The sequence below is a fragment of the Setaria italica genome, chromosome IV, assembly GCF_000263155.2.
Source record: "Setaria italica strain Yugu1 chromosome IV, Setaria_italica_v2.0, whole genome shotgun sequence".
In the NCBI taxonomy this organism is placed as follows: domain Eukaryota; kingdom Viridiplantae; phylum Streptophyta; class Magnoliopsida; order Poales; family Poaceae; genus Setaria; species Setaria italica.
In genome coordinates, this window is record NC_028453.1 from 39,956,004 (window position 1) to 39,976,183 (window position 20,180).

At 50.0% G+C, this 20,180-nt stretch overlaps 3 protein-coding genes across 3 annotated transcripts; all 3 read left to right on the forward strand.

Moving 5' to 3' along the window:
* The first annotated feature begins 5,577 nt into the window (after window positions 1-5,577).
* Window positions 5,578-7,282, forward strand: LOC101755016. The gene is made up of 4 exons (XM_004967247.2): window positions 5,578-5,704; window positions 5,812-6,102; window positions 6,184-6,264; window positions 6,389-7,282. The coding sequence occupies exons 1-4, from the start codon at window positions 5,588-5,590 to the stop codon at window positions 7,163-7,165; spliced, it is 1,266 nt and encodes a 421-aa protein (XP_004967304.2). The 5' UTR covers window positions 5,578-5,587; the 3' UTR covers window positions 7,166-7,282.
* A 3,395-nt stretch (window positions 7,283-10,677) lies between these two features.
* LOC101755425 (glycosyltransferase family 92 protein Os08g0121900) lies at window positions 10,678-12,427 on the forward strand. Its single transcript, XM_022826161.1, has 2 exons — window positions 10,678-11,317; window positions 11,385-12,427. The coding sequence occupies exons 1-2, from the start codon at window positions 10,678-10,680 to the stop codon at window positions 12,425-12,427; spliced, it is 1,683 nt and encodes a 560-aa protein (XP_022681896.1).
* A 5,078-nt stretch (window positions 12,428-17,505) lies between these two features.
* LOC101781885 (transport and Golgi organization 2 homolog) lies at window positions 17,506-20,108 on the forward strand. The gene is made up of 5 exons (XM_004966461.3): window positions 17,506-17,683; window positions 17,980-18,169; window positions 18,584-18,790; window positions 19,246-19,440; window positions 19,599-20,108. Exons 1-5 carry the CDS (start codon window positions 17,601-17,603, stop codon window positions 19,722-19,724), a joined length of 801 nt encoding a protein of 266 aa, XP_004966518.1. The 5' UTR covers window positions 17,506-17,600; the 3' UTR covers window positions 19,725-20,108.
* Window positions 20,109-20,180: the final 72 nt, after the last annotated feature.

The window sequence follows — 20,180 nt, forward strand, 5'->3', positions numbered from 1 at the left end:
TATACATGGTGACAGAGTTTAGGTTCCAAGGCAGATAGGTCTACTCTGTACTCCCTCCTCAAAATGTAAGGTATGATCTCACCCAGTTCGATCTTAAACGAGATGCTTTGACCTATCCAAACTTGTATAGTATAACCTATAGATCCAAAGACTAAGTATCAGTTAAAGATTAAAAAATTTGAATATTGATTTGCATGCGTGGACCTTCAAAAATAAGGGGATGAGTGATAGTATGCTACTTTTCATGTACCCATAGCTATATCCAAAAAAATGCAATAATCCTAGAAAATTTGAACTTGAGACTTCTGTACCATACTGAGTTGCATGCACCAACCAATTTAAAAAAAAAACTTAAGCTAATAGAAAGAGCTGGGACAACTCCAACACTCACCATTATTTGTTCTAGCAAACAGCTATATATTCTACAGGTTAGATTCAGAGAATGTGAAAATGTGTCTCAACTAAGTCAATACCTCTCTGAGATATATGTGTGGATGATAGATTTTCAGCTTTAGATTGAGAGAGACAGAGACACAAGACCTTGAGGTTACTGTCAACTACCACTACTGGGGAAAGGGCTTTAGTACCGGTTCCTAACCCCCCTTTAGTACCGGTTGTGCAACCGGTATTGCTACTTTGATACTAAAGGGGGGACTTTAATACTGGATCAAATAAGCAGTACTAAAGGGGTATTTAAAATTAAAAAAAAGAAATCCCGCCGCCAGCCCCCGCCCTCCCGCGGCCCCCGCCCCCGCCGCCCCGCTACCGCCCTCCCGCGGCCCCCGCCTCGCCGGTCCTACCCCCGCCCTCTCGCCCCACCGCCATCCGCCGCCTGCGTGCGCTGCACCTCGCCTCCCCTAGCCTGAGAAGTGTGAGAAAGTGTGAGAGAAAGAGATAAGGTACCCGTGAGAGAGAAGAGAGAAGAGATAAGGGGGAGAGGAAAGATGCGAGGAGAATTAAAGGTACTCGTGACCCCTTTAGTACTGGGTGGAGCTCCCACCCGGTACTAAAGGCCCTCAGGCACGTTAGTACCGGGTGGAGCCTCCACCTGGTACTAATGGATGACCTTTAGTACTGGGTGGAGCACCCACCCCGTACTAAAGGGGGTCACTGGGAGCTCCTTGGGGACTAACCGTTAGACCCGGTACTAATGTCCAACCGGTACTGAGGGCTAGGACCAATGCTCAATTCTCCACACTCCGAAGAACACAAAAGAACGCATTCTGAAATTGCAAAATGTATGAAGTTTTGAGAGATGAAGGTTCAACCTCTTGATTCGAGTGGACATGTCGTCAATAGTCCAAAAGAACAACAACGGGGGCCTTGATTTGCCACAGCAGTTGGACGCCACATGTCAGTATTTTATTATGCTATGTGTCGGTATTACGCGATCCAAACCCTGCAACCACTACACCACTTCTCTATTGGTTATCAACCGTGCTAAAAGCATGATTGATCTTGCCAAAAAAGCTATGCCAGCATGTGAATCATCGAAGAAGTACAATGAATATTGTCTTCTTTCATGGTGGAAAGCTAGAACTAAGAAAAACCCTAAGTCTAAAAGTGACGATATCAAGGTATGTAAATGAAGGGCAATGGTCAAGGGGGTGCAGTGGACGTGTGCAAACCCTTGGATGTGCTCCTGGTGCTAGGGTCACACAATACCTAGTCTTAGGCCATTCCCATGAATTACAAGGCCGGTGGCCCGATAAAAGGTGATGCAGGCATCCGGCAGAATTAAGCAGGTTGACGCGATAATTTAAGGCCTTCCCAACATATTATTGAGGTCAAAACCAGATCCAGTAGCCATCAAGTTCTCATGGTTCTCAATCGGACTCCACATGAAAGGGTTATAGACTCCAGTATAGCATTGTGGGGTGGATGCCGAACTGAGTTGTGGACCTCCATGGGCTTGTACTCCAAGTTGTGCCTTGTGTATGGAATACCCACATCCCATATGTTTTTTTTTTGAACGGAACAACAAGAGGATTGCCGTAATTTTTATTAGAAGAACAAAAAAAGAAAAATAGTAACAACCAGGAAAATATAAGCAACAACTCCACCGACTTCCCAGCCACTCAACGGGCGCCACTACCGGGGAAAAAAAACAAAACGACCGAGACGACTAAACATGAGAAATTAAGGCTCTGTTTGGCATAGCTCCACTCCTAAACTTCAGCAACTCTATCAAAAAATTCAGCCAAACACCCCAACTCCAAAACTCCATGGAGTTGCCAACTCCATGGAGCTGTAGTGCAAATGGAGGTGGAGTTTTGGAGCACCTCTTTTGCTGCTCCAGAAACCACTCTTTTGAACCTCCTCGTGGAGTTGGTGGATAATTACCCACCAATGCCACTGGTTACATAGAAAAAACGGTTCGTTCTATTTTCCTCCGATACTCCACGCACTCGTCTCCACCGCGCCTTGGCCGCCCGTCGCTCCCGCCGCCGGCCGTCATGGCCCCTCCGTCCCGCGCCTTGGAGCCCGCTGCCGGCCGCCCCCAGCGCCACCCGTCGCTCCCGCCACCGGCCGCCGTGGCCCCTCCGTCCCGCGCCTTGGAGCCCCGCCGCCGGCCGCCCCCAGCGCCGCCCGTCGCTCCCGCCGCCGGCCGCCGTGGCCCCTCCGTCCCGCGCCTTGGAGCCCCGTCGCCGGCCACCCCCAACGCCGCCCGTCGCTCCCGCCGCCGGCCACCCCCAGCGCCGCCCGTTGCTCCCGCCGCCGGCCGCCGTGGCCCCTCCGTCCCGCGCCTTGGAGCCCCACCGCCGGCCGCCCCCACCGCCGCCCGCCCTAGCCTCGCCGCCGGCCGCACCCCCCGCCACCCGCCCGAGCCCCGCCGCCGGCCGCACCCCCCGTCGCCGGCCGCACCCACCGCCGCCCGCGCTAGACGGCACCCACGCGCCTCAACCCCTTCGGTCGAAGGTCCCCGCCACCGGCCGCAGCGCCCCTCCGGCGGCCGGAGCGCCCCGCCGCCGAAGCCCGCCGCCGGCCGGAGCGCCCCACCGCCGAAGGCCGCGGCCAGCCGCAGCGCCGATAGCTGTGGCCGACGGTGTTCTGTAATGCCTTGTGTTGGTCTGGCTTATCTGCAAAATCAAGATTTTCTTCTAAATTTTGGGATTATTGTTGGTAAGCATTAAGCAATGTCCAGTTCTTACTTCTTAACTAGCTCAATGGACGCAGGACCGGCCTCCGATGACAAGGGTGATTTATGAGAAATGTGATGTATATATGTTCCTTTCTGGTCTCATTCAAGATTTTGTTATAGAGTGATCCGTTCATATCCAGAGGAAGAAGAAGATGGGATAGAGAGGATGACAAGTGGGGCCTGAATTAGGGGGCAACAATGGCAATCCACACTGAAATTGGTCTTTTTTTGAGCTGAGAGCACCCAACTTGCCAAACACCTCATTTTAGTTCTGGAGTTCTGGAGTGGAGCTAGCTCCACCTGAAGTTCTGAAGTGGAGCAGCTCCACCCAGAGCTGGAGCCATGCCAAACAGGGCCTAAGTGACTACTCCGGCGTTGCTTGAGGCCATTGAGAACATCTTTTCATTGAGTGGGTCCTCCTCATGTTATCTCCTAATTAAACATAATTGTATGACCAATATTAGGTAGTGGCGTGCCCTCAATTATTTCATCATGCAAATATAAGAACAGATTCACCTTATATTCAGCTTGAACGGTAGTGTCCAAGGATGTCGATATAGGGTGTGTTTGGTTGGGCTGTGGCTTTTAGAAACGCTGCTGTGAACTGTGAGCTGTAGAAAAGCAGCTATGAGAAAGTAGCTGTGGGAAAAGGAAAAAATGATTGATGTGTTAAACATCATATTATTGCAAAACTAATAAGAAGTAACCTGATCAGAACATTTACACCTGATATAACTAACAATCCAATCTGCAATGGCAAACGGAAAAGGGCGTACATGCATCTGCAGAAAGTGCTAAGTATATATCAATAGCAGAGAACATCTGCTGGATCATCAGTTTCTCAGAGTTCATCGTGACACAGGCATGAACACAATGAACGCGTAAGAACACAGAACAGGTGTTGTATGGCAATCGATCAAATCGCGAGTCCAACACAACTGAGAGGCCTCTTCTCGTTGACACCACCTAACGCACTGACCAGTGGGCGGTGATGGCAAGCGCGGCGCTGACCCCTGCGAGATCAGCCGCGGCCTTGAGGCCGGCGTGGAGGGCGATGAAGCGCTCAACGTCGAGTAAGCCGTCCATGCCCGGAATAGTCGGGACGTCGTGCACGTCGTTGGCCGTCCGCAGGTGGACGCAGCATGTCTCCACGCAGCCGCACGCCTCCTCGGCGCAAGCCCTGGCGCTGTGGAACAGGCTTAGAGCAAGCGAACGTGCTGGACGGAGAGCAGCGGGAGCATTGGGTTGGCCGAGGCGCCGTAGAGCGCCAAGAGCTCGGCTGCCTTCATCGAGGACGCGGCCGTCCGGGGGCGGGGTGCCGCGGGCGGTGAGCAGCGGGCGTCCGGGGGCGGCGGATGGCAGGCCGGCGGCCGGCGACGGGGGCGGCGGGCGACGGGCCACCGAGGACGGCGCGCGAAGGAGGCTACGGTTGTGCGGGGAGGAGCGGACGGTGTCGGGAGAAACACCGGGAGAAAAAAGAACAGTTACCTTCGTAGCAGCTGGTAATTTTTTATCTCAAAAGCACTTCAAAGCAGGTAAATTTATTTTTGGTTTTGTATTAGAATAAAAATAGTTTTTAGCAAAAGCACGTAGAGCTTTTAAACTTTTTGGTTAGCTTTTAACTTTTGCAAAAGCAAAAGTAGGTTGAAAAGTCCAACTAAAAGCACCCATAATGCCTTATCAATATATAGAACTACGTTGTGTTGCTTTAAACATCAGAGTACTTGCATAATATTGATCACCACATGATGCTCAAGTTTTTGTTTGGTTATATATGATGCATATATTAAATTAAATAACTACGTGTGTCTGTATTGCTTGCTTAATGCACATGCATGCCATGTCCACGCATGCATGCATGACTGGTTGGCGCTGACCTTGGGGCCTGTGCGATGGATATACATATCCAGATCGGACATACCGTATTGGATGCTAAGCTGGTCTCAATGTCTCATTGTATATATATTATTCTCAAGTAGCAATATAATGCACGCGATTCTTTTGCTTCGTATATCCGCAAATTCAACTAAACAATAAAGCAATAATAATGCTACTTGCATTAGTAAACTATAGGCAGCTATTAGCAGATGAGTAATGCCCATCATCCACTACTGCGAACACACACATATATGCATTGCATGTCAGGACAAATTAAATAAAAGATGTGCTACTTGTAGCTTAATTAGGGAGCACGTACGAATCCTCTACCAAGGAGTCAGCTCTGGAAAAACTTTGGCTGCAAGTCTAATTTGCTTTTTCATCTGTACAAGTTACGTACGTACTGTACATAGTCAGCGTACGTACGTGATGCATGAGATACATTTTACTCTTGCTGCTTCACCACCACTCCTCCTTTCTACCTGTACTCCACAGCTCAGAGGCTAGCTATATATACACACATGTCCATGCATGGTGGACAGTATAAAGAGCAGAGACCAGAGAGAGATGAATAATAAAGAGCAGAGAGAGATGAAGAAAGCAAATCCCATCCTGACGGCTCTGTCCGCGGCGACATTCGGCTTCTTCATTGGCATTTCATTTCCTCTACAGATGGCACCACAGGTACGTACTATATGCGCGTATACGGTGTGTAATCGATCGATCTCTGTCATACTAGCTAACGACCCACAGCAGTACATGACCATTGATTGTTTGGACGACATGTACAGCTTCCTTGCTATGTGTTCCCTTGGAATGGTGGTGGTGGTGGTGGTGATGCCGCCAACTCCACCTTGAGGGCCACCGGCATGCTAAGCAGATTCTGGGTCGTCGGTAACAACAACAACAACAATACAGCAGCAGCAACCGAGGGGAAGGCTACTACTGCTCCCGCCGTCGTGCACCCAAATGCCACTTCGCCAGCAATCATAAAGCCGACAGGCGCGGAGAGGCTCCCTCCCAACATCGTAGTTTCAGAGTCCGATCTCCACATGCGCCGCCTCTGGGGAGACCCGCGGCAGGTAATTCCTTCGTTCCGTTCCTGATCTATCTTGACATCCTCCTCAGCAGCTCTCTTCATTCTGAGCATGCAATGCATGCAGGACACTCCCGTGCGCAAGTACCTCCTGACGATGACAGTAGGGCTCAGTGAGAAAGCCAATGTCAACGCCACAGTTCACAAGGTACGTACATAGGGTTATTAAGTGAGAATCTCGTGCTGATGACCATGTTTCTAGCTGCTACTTTCTTTCAACTGTCCTAGTCTCAGAAGAACTCAAGTGATCATCCATGAACGATGCTATGTAGTTCTCGGATGAGTTCGACGTGATGCTTTTCCACTACGACGGCCGCACGACGGAGTGGGACGACGAGTTCGCGTGGTCCAAGGACGCCATCCACGTGAGCGCCCGGAAGCAGGCCAAGTGGTGGTACGCCAAGCGCTTCCTCCACCCCAGCGTCGTGGCGCCCTACGACTACGTCTTCCTCTGGGACGAGGACCTCGCCGTCGACTTCTTCGACGCCACCGAGTACGTCCGCATCGTCCGCGAGCACGGCCTCGAGATCTCGCAGCCGGGGCTCGACATCACCCGGGGCAAGAAGACCTACGACATCACCACCCGGAGGAGCAACAACACTAGCGAGGTCCACAAGAACACCACCGGGGGCCCCGGGAACTGCCCCGACGTGCACCGCCGGCCATGCAGCGGCTTCGTGGAGGTGATGGCGCCCGTGTTCTCGAGGAAGGCGTGGGCGTGCGCGTGGTACATGGTGCAGAACGACCTCATCCACGGGTGGGGGCTGGACCTCAACTTCTGGAGGTGCGTCGACGACCCCGAGGAGCAGATGGGGGTGGTGGACGCGCAGTACATCGCGCACCGCGGCCTGCCCACGCTGGGGCGGCAGGGCAACCCGGAGACGGGCGGCGGCGGCAACGTCAGAGCGCGCGCGTGGCAAGAGTTCAGCGAATTCAAAACCAGAATCCGCGATGCCGACAGGGCCGCCGAGACCGAACGGCGCCGGGAAGCAGCAGCAGCCCTTCTTGTTGCGACGCCGCCGACGCCGTCGCCGCCCCGGTCAAAATAAGCTCATTTCAACTGACATAGCAATTATATTGCGCGCAAATTAAATCAGCAGGCAAAATGTGTTCCTGGATTATCAAGTTTTCAGTTTAGCATCTACCAACTTGTTCCTTTTGACTCACCTCCCTTCTGGACACTTGATGATACTAAATATGAAAAAGAAAATTAAAAACAAACGATAAGAGCTCCCAACCCCGATCAAATATATAACCATGCATTTTGTTTAATAATTTAGTTGCAACTCTTACAAAGACACCCTTGAAGAAAAGAAAATTACAACCTAATCCTTGCAAGATCCTCCAGTTGTCCTCGTCGTGGGCGGTCGGAGTAGCCACACGACGCACTCCCGTCGCACCAAAGGTTGGAGAGGAGACACTCCGAGTTTGCAGCTAGCTGACCTCCTTCCCGATGATGGAACTTCACAGTTTTTGATTGCCTCTGAGAACGGCACATCGAACACATCAACATGCTCTATAATCGCTGAACGTCCTAGCTAAAGAAGATGGCTGCCGGCTATCGCATCGCTGGGAGACAAGGGATCTGGCACCTCAAGGACTACCATCAACCCCAGCTCACCGGACCACGACACAACCCGAAGGGAAACAAAACCACCAAAACAGTTGGGAAACAAAATCCAACCCGATTTCTCGGCACGTTGGTAGACGTCCTCCCAAGGCTCCCGCCGGAAAGACTTGCATCGCCGCCGTCGGAGATGAGGAAGGGAGAAGAAGAAAACCCGACGAGCTCTGAAGCAAACCCTAGGTCTCCAGATCCAGCAAGGTCACACCTCAGCATCTCTTCGCTGGTACTGGAGCACACACCAGTGAGGCGGAAAAGGAGCTGGAGACGCTTATTCCATAGACGCAGCGCCGCCTCCACCCTACGAACGCCGCCTGGACCTAAACTACGTAGGACTATATACACACCAGCCACCTCAATCCCCGTTCCCCATCCTCTCCAGCACCGAACCGGCCACCGAAGTGGAGGGGAAACGGAGAAAATCGGCTCCGGAAGCGTCGCCTGCTTTTCGCCTCCTCTCAACTGTAGCAGAGGAAGGAATGAGAAGAAGCAGGAACAACTGGGAACCTCTCTGCTGGTAAGCTATATATAACCATGAATGCCATGGCGTCATCGCCCAAGAGAAGGCCCAGCAGGCCGCTCTGCTTGCTCTCCCCGCTCGGAAAGAAGGCCCAGGCCGCACCAACTACCAAAAAAAAAAATCCCAGAAAAAAAAAAGGAAAAGGAAAAACCAATGAAGCAACCCAAAACGATCAGTTGGTGCAGGCGACGGCAGGCAGGCTTGACCTCCGTTCTAAATTATAAGTAATTCTAATTTTTTAGAAAGTCAAATTAATCTTATGTTTGATCAAAATTATAGAGAGGATCATAAAAATTTATAGTATCGAATGGATATACTATGAAAATATATTTAATGAAAAAACTAATGGTACTTATTTGGTATTATGAATGTTAGTACTTTATTGTATAAATTTGATCAAATTTGAGATATTTTGACTCTTAAGAAAGTTAAAATGACTTATAATTTGAAACGTAGAATTTTCTTAAAAAAGAAAAGAAAAAATCAACCTAACAAGCTGAGGAGGAATTGTGCAGGTGGAGAGAGACTAGGTCTCGTCTTGTAGTGCAGGAGCTACTCTACGTAGCATCCAATCCAATAAGTGGCCAACTGGGCGGACTAACACTGCTGGGCTAATGATCAATTTAGGCGTGCTAATATTTTAATTTGCCTGATCATTACATGACATAAAATATGGGTAGCAGCTCGTTGCAGATGCCGAAACTTCATTCATGACATTTCTAAGGAGGCGAGCCGTGAGATATGTAACATTCGTACTGCTACTGTCTCTCTAGGACTTTTAATTATTGATGTAATAACTTGCACTATTATCAAAACTGGTTATATTGTATTATGGCTTGAATATACTCTACCCTTTTACAGTAAGTTATGAGATAATAAAATATGTGTTGGTGGGTCATCTAAGCTCACCGCCAGCATAGATGGGACGATCTGTGCTGGCGGGTGCTTGCGTCGCCCACCAGTGCTGGCGGGTGCTTGCGTCGCCCACCAGTGCTGGCGGGTGCTCCCCTGCCGGCCCGCCGAAGCTTTGTGCTGGCGGGTGCCAATCACGCCCGCCAGCGCGCTAATTTGCCTGTGAGAGCACAAATCGTTTCTGATGTAGTGTTCGCAGTGGTATATTGGCATGGGGACATGGATATCAATCGAGGAATAACATTGTTTTTTTGTAAGTCAGTAACAAGCTAGTGAAGAACAACGTACGCCGAACGAGCTGCATGCAGAGGCAATTCGCCATATCTTGTGACGTACGCACGTTCATTAGTAATCGTGTGGCTCTTAGTATAGTACTTTGCTTCACGGGGGAGTATAGTAATTTGTTCTACTCCCCAAGCAGGCAAACTACGACAGCATTGCAATGCACACACGAGAATTAGATTCCACCAAACTTTATTAGTACGTTTGTTTTCACCCTCTCGTCGTGCGCGGCATGCATATTTTTTGTAATACAATATATAACACCGATATGTTTAGCTGTTTTTGACCAAAGCTGTGATTACCACGTAGAAATCAGAGGTGCGGAAGGGTGGAATGTCAACACCCTATCTTGGGTCGATGACGGCTTCGTATTAATAGATGCATCAAACATGACACATATGATTATATATATATATATATATATATATATATATATATATATATATATATATATATATATATATATATATATATATATATATATACAAAGAAAGGTTTACAAGAGCCCTATCTCTAGAATAACAACAATTCAATCTCCTGACCGGTTGCAACTCATGCTATCTGTTACATCGTTTGTTTAACAGTTCGGACTAGGCTCGGGCTGGATCCCTTGCTATATTGTGGGAGTGCAGTACAGTGACTTTCCTTCAGCAAGTTAGAGAATCAAAATCGATCAAGGCGAACTTCATTGTGCATGTTAACACTCAAAGATGCCGCGTCAACACGATCGTTGAAGAAAAGATGTGGTGGAAGAAATTTGAATATGAACCGACAATGAAAAATTATTAAATTCCATGCTGGCTGCGAGCAGGCCGCTGAATCGTGGACCAATGCAAGCGAAGCGATCGTGAGAGCAAGCAAGGAACATTCCTAGCTAGAGCATGCGTCGCTCATGTCGCCTTGGCTGGAGTTTCCTTTGCCGTGTGCTCTGCCTCTGACCGTGACCGCACCGCTCTTGTGTGCATGCTGCTTTGCATCATCATCGCTGCCGCGTTGTTTCGAATCGGACTCCAGCTCCCAGCCGTATGAATGAATTCGAAAAGGAACCTTCTTTCCATATAACAAACTCGCGTCGAATTCAAACCTTTGATCATCATCTCCGACTCCGATCGCCCCCCGCGTATCCAATTCAACAACCATAACTACTCCGCGTATAAACAGCCGCCGCTGACTCCGCCCGTATCGCCTGTCTTGTTGCAATCTCGCACGCCAACCCCGGCGCCATGCAGTCGCCGCCCTCCCCTCGCCGCCGCGGCAGGGCGCTGCGCCTGCTCCTCCTCCTCGCCCTCGCCGCCGCCGCGCTCCTCGCCTTCCTCACCTCCACCCCGGCACAGCACTACGCCTCCTCCGTCTCCTCGTCCTCGCCCGCGCGCGCCCTACTCGTACCGCCGCCGCGCACCAGCAGCAGCAGCAGCAATAGTAAGCGCCTCACCCTGCGCGCCGTCCGGGAAGCAACGTCGACGCCCGCCTACCACGGAGACCCACCGGACGCCGTCCTGCTCCCGGACTGGGAGGTCCTCGTCCTGCTCCGCCCCGGCGCCCCCGCCCCGGCCGGGGGCAACGCCACCTGCGCCTTCCCAGGCGGGGCGGCGTCCCCGGCTCGATCGCTCGGGAGGATGCCCGCGTCCGGCCGCCGAGCATACACCTGCGACATGCCCAGGCCGGAGCGCCGCCACAAGCCCTTCCGCGCGCCGAGGCTGATCGCGACCTCGATGACCTCCTCCGACGACCAATCCTCCGAATCCCAGTCGACGCCGCCTTTGATGCTGCTGCGCTGGAGCGGCCGCCTCGTCTACGACGCCGTCGCGCTCCACGGCACCGGCGACGTGCTCGTCCTCGCCAAGGGAGTCAACCCGCGCCAGGGTGTCAACCGCAACGCCTCCTACATCCGCTGCGTCTACTACCGCGATAATAACAACGCAACCGGTAGCGTCGTCGCCTCGCTCCCGGCGTCCACCTCGGCGCAGCAGGTCTTTCCGCTGCCCGCCCCCGCCGACCACGACGACCGACGACCTCCGCGTCACGCTCGCCGTCGCGGACGGCGAGCCCATCCCCTCCATGGCGACCTACAGCCCTCCATCCCCTACGCCGACGGACGAGAAGAACAAGAAGGTCGCGGTGTGCGCGTGCACCATGGTCCGCGATGTGGCCAAGTTCCTGCGCGAGTGGGTGGCGTACCACGCGGCCGTGGGCGTCGACCGCTTCTTCCTCTACGACAACGGAAGCCAGGACGACCTGGAGGGCCAGGTGCGCCAGCTCAACTCCGCCGGCTTCCACGTCTCCACGCACCTCTGGCCCTGGCCCAAGACGCAGGAGGCCGGCTTCTCCTACGCGGCCGCCGTGCACCGAGATTCCTGCGAGTGGATGGCGTTCGTCGACGTCGACGAGTTCATCTTCTCCCCGAGCTGGGCTCCATCAAGCAAGCCGACCAAATCCATGCTCCGCTCCATCGTCGCCGCCGTCGAGCCGGATGTCGGGCAGGTGACACTAGGTTGCAAGGATTTCGGACCCTCGGGCCAGACCAAGCACCCCGAGGAGGGAGTCACCCAGGGCTACACTTGCCGGAGGCGAGCGGAGGAGCGGCACAAGTCGCTCGTCCGGCTCGACGCCGTGGACCCGTCACTGATCAACTCCATCCACCATTTCGAGCTCCGGCCGGAGTTGAGGTGGGAGCGGTCTCGGCAAGCCCGAGTGAACCACTACAAGTACCAAGCTTGGGACGAGTTCAAGGTGAAGTTCCGCCGCCGCGTGTCGACCTACGTGGCGGACTGGACGGACCCGGTGAACCATGGCTCCAAGGACAGGACGCCAGGCCTAGGGTTCGAGGCGGTCGAGCCGGCCGGGTGGGCGCACAAGTTCTGCGACGTGGAGGACAACTTGCTCCGGGACGTGACCCGGGGGTGGTTCGGTGTTGGATTCAGCAGCAACAAGCTTCGGCCACTCGGACCGCCAACTCATTACAGCAGCTCATAGCAGCAGTAGGCATACTACTAATTCAGCATCAGACACAGAAAGGTACAGGTTATACAAAAATAGATCAGGTCAATTAATTATATTGTTTCAACAGACAGATCGAGTTCGTTGGTGTATTTTTTTTGTTAGGTCGTAGGAGGAGGTGTAACTTCCATGTGAACATGCATACTTACATGCCTTTCTTGTTGCAGCGGATTGGCAAAAATGTGTACAAAAAGCTAACCAACTGTTTGTTCATTCATTCTTTGATTTCTTTATTCTATAATCATCATGCATTCATGCATATGCTTCCATGTGATTGGCCGGTGGAATCAGCATTGTGTGATGTAGTTGGCATCAACACATATGCTCACGTGTATGTGATAAGTACTTGTTCTCTCATCTTGAGAAAATAGGGAGATCGGTGAGATTGTCGTACCTCATCCGATCCGGCTTTCCAGCAGCTTTCCATCGCAGAAGGTGGAAAGCTCAAACAAACGGTCAGCTCTTTTCGAAAGTTAAAAGTCCACGGACGTTATGATTATATGGAAAGCTCAGAAGCAGTGAACTATGAGCTTTCCGCAGCTTTCTACGTTAAAGTTGCGAAAATTACTCATCTGACATCGTTTATGTTGCGAACCGGTCATTTTTCTTTCCTCGGCTCCATCTCCATCTGCGTCGTCTCCCTCTCCTCCGGTCTTGTGGTGCCTGAGCCATGACCGGTGTGCGCCCCTCCTCCGCCCAGATGACGCACCCCTACGCTCCGCGCAGGCGACGCCCCTCTGCTCCGCCAGGCCGACGCGCCTTCCTACTCCGCCAGGTCGCTTCCTGCTGGCGTGGAGGAGCGCAGGGGAGGGGATGGGGCGAGCTCGGCTACGGCTCCTAGCCGGCGCGGAGGAGCGCAGGGGCAGGGGTGGGGCCGCAGGGGAGCTCCTCCACTCCAAATCTCCCCCGCTGGCGCAGCACCCCTCCTTCCCGCCAAATCTCGCCCGCCGCCCCTCTCGACCCCTCTGACGCCCGGCGCTGCACCGCTATAGGAGCGCGGAGCTCCCCAGCGTCCCCTCCTCCATCGGTCTCACCTCCGGCCGCTCCGCCCCTTCCTTCTCCCCGTCGGTCTTGCCTTGCAGCCGTCGAGCAAGGGCAAAGGCCAACAGATCCGGCCGGCATCCAAGGTTGAAGAAAAGCCTAACATGTGGACCCTACAGAACAGACACTCCATCCCACCATTTCAAAAGCTAGGTTGCCAAACGGTGTTAGCTTTCCAAAAACCAGCTTTCAGAAAGCCACCCTTCTAGGGAGCAAAAGCTAAAAGCCAGCTTGCTCGAAAGTTTGGAAAGCTAAAACTCAACAAACAGGACCTTATTCACCTCGATGGAAGGGGGCAAAGTACATGAATGTATCACTGAAACGGCATTGGTGGATGCCTGGTGCTCCAAGACCCGTGCGTGGACCAACCTTAGCCCCCAAAGACCCGTGGGTGATCGATTTCCTGCACCTGGACAGAAAGACCCTATGAAGCTTTACTGTTCCCTGGGATTGGCTTTGGGCCTTTCCTGCGCAGCTTAGGTGGAAGGCGAAGAAGGCCCCCTTCCGGGGGGGCCCGAGCCATCAGTGAGATACCACTCTGGAAGAGCTCGGATTCTAACCTTGTGTCAGACCCGCGGGCCAAGGTTTCAACCAAGTTGCCTCTGCAGCTTCGCCACCAACGTTATCATCATAAACTCCAAGCAACAGCTTCTACTCATCAACCCCAACTTATTTAGGACCCACCTATCATTGTATCATCATTTTCCTTTTATTTATTTTTTCCCTGGCCCCCTCCTCTCTCTTCGGCTCCTCTTTCTCCCCCACCGCCCGCACGGCTCCCCTCTAGCCGTCGGTCATAGAGGTACGGAAGTATGTCAGCTGCGGAGATCTTTCTTGCGCTTGCGCCGCCGCGGCGGCGGCGGCAGGCTGCTCCCCAAGTGCTCACGCTACAGCTGCCGGTCAAGCTGCTCGTGCTGAATCGGAGGAAACACGGCTCTGAATCGGAGCGAATCAAGCCCGGGCGGCGGCAAGGACCTTGTAGAGCCCGGGTGGCACTTGATTTGCCTGCGAAGTACCTCGAGCCGATGTTGGGCAAGTGCCATGGAGTATCAGCCATGGGTAGGAGCGGTCCGCCGCAGCCGAGGTTAGGCACGGATTCGAATAGTTGATTCTGTCCTATTCTTGGGGCGGTGGCGAATCCGCCCGAGCTTAGGCCGCCTGCTCCTTTACATGCACCGGCATTGGTAGCAGGGCGGCGCTCAGGCCACCACGTGCTCGTCGAGATTTAGTGGAGGTTGCACAGGCAAGAACGGAGTTCGTGCGAGCGCGCGAAGCAGATTGGGGAAAGAAACAAACAAACATAATAGAGTAGAGATCCGTGTAGGAACACTGCTGGACCCTTGAACCTTACTTGAGTAGGAACCTGAGTACGAGCATTGGTGGTGTTGCTCCAACCTCTCTTTTTTTAGTCCTCCCCTTTGTGTAATCTCGGCAGCTATAACAGCAAACCCGAGTAACCCAAAGCCCTAATCCGTCCACCGGTGGTAGCCACTGAATCTTTCCAAATTTCAGGTGCCTGCTTGCTATTTAGTTAGAAGGCGTGGGCTTTTCTTCTCTAGTGACTTCAGAAAAAAATTGAACCATTTCATTCTGCAACTCGTGGGCCCCTAGATGCTCCTTGCAACTTCACACGGCCCAGTACATACAAATTCTTCAGCCAGTTTAAGAGCCCACCACGTAAAGACGGCCCCATTTTCTTGCAAAGTACATGGGCCGAATAGGATGGTTGCAAAAGCCTATTATTATAGCAGGAAGACATGATGATCACCACAATGCCATTGTAATCTCACTATGCCATTGTAATAATCTCCAAAAGACAATACGCCATATGTGATGTCCCTTCCTACATGTCATGATTATGAATTGGATGACAACTACTGTACAGTGCTTCTGGTTGTAAATCTCACCCACTTTTTTGTGGCTTTAAAACCGGCAAAAATGAGCGGGCTGCTTCCATGGAATTTTGCCGCAGTTTCATACATTAGAATACAGTGTAGAAATAGAATAGAATAGAATAGGCGCATCCATGCATTCTAGACCATTATGGTAGCAATCACAGAAGGTACATTGGCTAGTTGGCAGGAAATGCTGTTGTTGGTTATTGGCAAAGCGGTAGCGTGCATCATCGGGCATGGTGACAAGAGTAGTAATTGGGTGCCGACATGGTAGGTTGGAGTGACCCCCAACCTATGAGCACTTGTGTTATTGCCCTTCTAATTTTGCTGCCCCACAATAAATGTTTTAGCTACTTCCATTCCATCCTTATTTTTCACAATGAGAAGCTAAGCTAAAAAAAACACAAAATTAAGGGTGTGTTTGACAGAGCTCCCAGAACTGATTCTCTGTTGATTCCAGCAGGAGTTCTGCCAAGCAGTTTTTCTGGGAGAAGTGATTCTCTGCTAATTCTGTAAAATGATTCTCTGAAATGAACTAAAAGGCTGAGAGCCGGAAAAAGTAGCTTCTCTTGATTACGTGGAGTGATTCTTCATCGTGATTTTAAAAGTTTATGCTAGAGAATCACTTTCAGCCACAAAATCACTTCTCTCAGAGAATCAGCTCCCATAGAGAATGAGAATCAGATGGAGTTTTACCAAACAAACAAACCCTTAGTTGTTGCTAATTTCTGACGCAGCATGCAGAAAAAACAATGCAGAATCCTATCTTATTAGAACTGTAACTTAATAACACCTTTTCTGCAAAATATGGACAAGGCGTGACTTCTTACATATTGATGAGACAGATAAATGGTGGACAGCCACCATATGAAAATTACACTAAAAATATCTAACCAACAAGTGCGGGATGACTATTCTTCTCCATGTAAACCAAATAAGTGAGATCTATTCTTCTCCATGTAAACCAATAAGTGAGATGGAGTCACCAACTTACCCAAATCCATCGTCCTAAGCACTTACCAAACGCAGGACCACGGCCGACCACGGCCCCCTGAAAAGGTCCGCAGAAACCAAATATCCTGACTTTGCATAAAGCTTCACATGATATCTTAGACTTTGCTGTTGGCCATCAAGTTTAGTTAAACATAATGGTAACAATGATCTTTACTTTAAGAGCTTTATTAGTTGGTATGGCATCTCATGCACGGAAGCTCTATCAGGAACTATGAACACTGTATCCTTTTAAACACTGTATGGCCTATGGCCTGATATGTCAGTACCATGACGGCACCTACAGGTTATTTAATTCTAAACAACGGCGGCGTCTATGTTACCACAAGAAAACCTTGTGACTGTCATCTCTAAGAGATGCACGCGCCGCTGATGTTTTTTATGAATTGGTAGCACATCTATCACAGGAGGGGATAAACATGAACAGAAATGACATCGTACCTGGAAACGGATAGAGTAGATGACGAGTGCCTGAAAACCGCCGTGTAGCGAGGCCGGGCCATGCTATTCTTGGAGCTCGACACGTGTGAGCCACCGCAGCCAACTACCCACGCCCCTGGTTGATCATACACGGAAACAGGGGTCATATATTGCTTCGAAAGATCAGGTCGTTGTTTACCGCTTTTGTTTATCCCAATCCAGCACGCCCCTGGTTTTGTTGAGAGATGGATGAGTTCCCGGGGCCTGCAGAAGCAACAACACTCCAATCACGAGTCAGAACAGAGGAAAGCAGAGTGCTGCTGCCTGTTTTCAGGTGGGGTGCTGCTAGAATCCCATCTAACTGACAGTAGCTCAGTTGCTGTTTTTTTTTACACATGTACTATGGTTAACAGTATCTCAGGAACAAATGATGGGCCAAACTAGAGCTGTCCTGAGATGAAGTACTAAATATTTCACCAGATATAGAAGACGTCAGTGGTAAGGAAGGGGGCCCTAATCAGGAACTCACATGGGAAGTAATATAACCAGGTAACTGAACAGGATGGAACTCTGACAGAAGAATGACAGACTGCAGAGCACCTGGTTGGCGGCCAATAATGCGAAGACTCTGTGGGCTCCTTGTGCTTTCGCTCTCCTTCCAACCTTCTCCCTATAAATACAGAGGCATGCGCATAGAGAATCATCAGCCAAACACAAAAGATATAGTTGCGAAACAAGCGAGTTACTTACAACCAGCTAAGGAGTAGAAAACACCTGAAGCCATGTGCATAGCTGCATGGATTTGGCAAGCTCACCCTGTGCACCAGCTCCTGCTCCTGCTCAACAGAGATGAGTTCCACAGCAGGTACATGATCTTACTTGGTTTTATTGATGTTTGCAGTACCCAATCTGGATGTGATAACTCTGCTGTATGAGGTCTGGTTTGAAATTGAGTAACCGGTTTCCCTCCCGAGTTGCATATTCACTTATATGCTATGCAAACTCCCCTTACATGCTTGTTAATATTGTTCAATCACCAGTTTTCATAAGCAAAATGCTATTAGAGAAACCTATAGAAAGGTTAACCCTGCAAAACAACAGTGCTGTCTGCTGGGTGCTCAGTTTCAGAGCTTCTCTGTTGTCCTTGACAAACTAATGCAGGCCTACAAAGGCAGTAGGATGGTGGGGAGAAGGCTCAAAGAAGATTCTTGGAGGCAGGGATGTGCTTGGTGGAGGAACATGGATGGGGTGCACCAAGGATGGCAGGCTCGCATTCCTGACCAATGTGCTTGAGCCAGATGCCATGCCCGGCGCACGAACTAGGGGAGACCTGCCCCTCAGGTACCTGCAGGTATATAGCAAAACATACCAAAAGCTTCCCCTAGATCATTCAAGTTGATTGAAGTCTATATCCAATGGCTGAGGTGATGCAGAGGAAGATATATCCCTTTCAAGTACAATCCAAGTTGGTGTTTCCCAATATCTTTTTCTTATCACTATCGACCCTTAGCAGCTGATTCAATCACTATCTGACTTTCCTTTGTTCTGACAGTGATTGGAATAGACAGTAGACAGTGCACATAGAAACACATATGCATACCCCATTCCCAGTAGAAACCACAACTTTACCTTTGAAAACATTCATTCTAATACAACTGAGAACTATAGTCTGTATTGTAAGAAAAAATTATGATTTATTACCATGAAATTATCTTCGACGTATCATTTCTCCACAAGAGCAAGCATAATCGTATGCACCGTGCAGAGCAACAAGAGCCCACTTGAAGTTGCAACTGAAGTGGCAGAAGAAGCTGATGAATACAATGGCTTCAACCTCATACTAGCTGATCTAACCACAAATATTATGGTCTATGTGTCAAACCGGCCCAAGGGGCAGCCCACGACAATTCAACTCGTCTCACCAGGACTCCATGTGCTGTCCAATGCAAGGCTAGATAGCCCTTGGCAGAAGGTAAGCACAGCTTTTTCATGTTCAACTCAAAATTTGTAGATAGATAAAACTCTCAGAATGCCTTGCAGATAAAATCCATAGAATGCTCTTATTTGATATAGCTGGTAGGATATGTTGGTGCACATCTAGAAATGCTGAATGCATGAGGTGTGATTTTAATGATTTTGTCTTTAGATGCCCTGAAACTATGGATCACAAAGCAAACACTGAGCTGGGAGAAAAGTGTGAGAAAGCTACAGCTGAACCATCTGAAGTACTTAAACAACAATGCATTTAACTCAATTTATAGCATAGCATGTGCAAGAAGTAAGATAAGATGATATTGCATTATTGCAAGCTACTCTGTCTCTTAGGGACCATTCATCCTACCAAGATGTTAGACCGTTATTCATGAAGACAGTGTGTTGGTACCTGAAGGGATTTTTTCTCTCTCATTGCTATGTATGCACTTGTAGGCAATTCGCCTTGGCAAAAACTTCAGGGAGCTTCTTATGAAGCATGGTGATGATGAGGTTGAAGTGAAGGATATAGTTGAGAGGCTAATGACTGACACTACAAAGGCTGACAAAGATACACTGCCAAACACTGGTTGTGATCCCAACTGGGAGCATGGTCTGAGCTCCATTTTCATCGAGGTGCAAACTGACCAAGTGAGAAAACAATCTCTGACATGATTCCAGTTACAGTTACATTCAGAATTCAACTAGTTGAAAAACTATATCATTTGGCCTCTCATTAATATTTGTGTATCAAATACTTCAGAAATGAACTTGTGAAAATCATCTCACATAATTCTGTTTTGGTGAAGGGGCTCTATGGGACACGAAGCACAGCAGTTTTATCAGTGAACTATGATGGTGAAGCTAGCTTGTACGAGAAGTACCTCGAGAGTGGTATATGGAAGGATCACACGGTGAATTACCAGATAGATTAAGGGTCGAACTCGAAAAGCTGGCAGCCTCAAATAAATACAGAGATGAAGCAGATGCAATTGTGAATGTCATTCTTTCCATAATCACCTTCACGGTGATCTAAGATCCCCAAATGATACCGATTAAACTATTTATTGTAAGCAGATTTGTGACTTGAAGGAAAAAAACTATCAATCAAAAGGTTGATTTTTTATTAAAAAGATACAGACTTCAAGTCAGATCAATTTTCTTGGCCCTGTTTACTCCAGATCTTAGCAAGCTATTAAATGTTGAGAGTTGTTGTACTAAAGGTTAATCTGTAACCTAACTCAATTGTAGATGCTAGTACCTATTTAAGGTACTGAAATTATAGAATATGCATAAAGAAATGCATCCGGTGTACCTCATTTTTTTCAATATGTTCCAGTAGTATCGGTCATGCAGATAGAACTTTTCTGTCCCACCAGACCGGAGTGCAT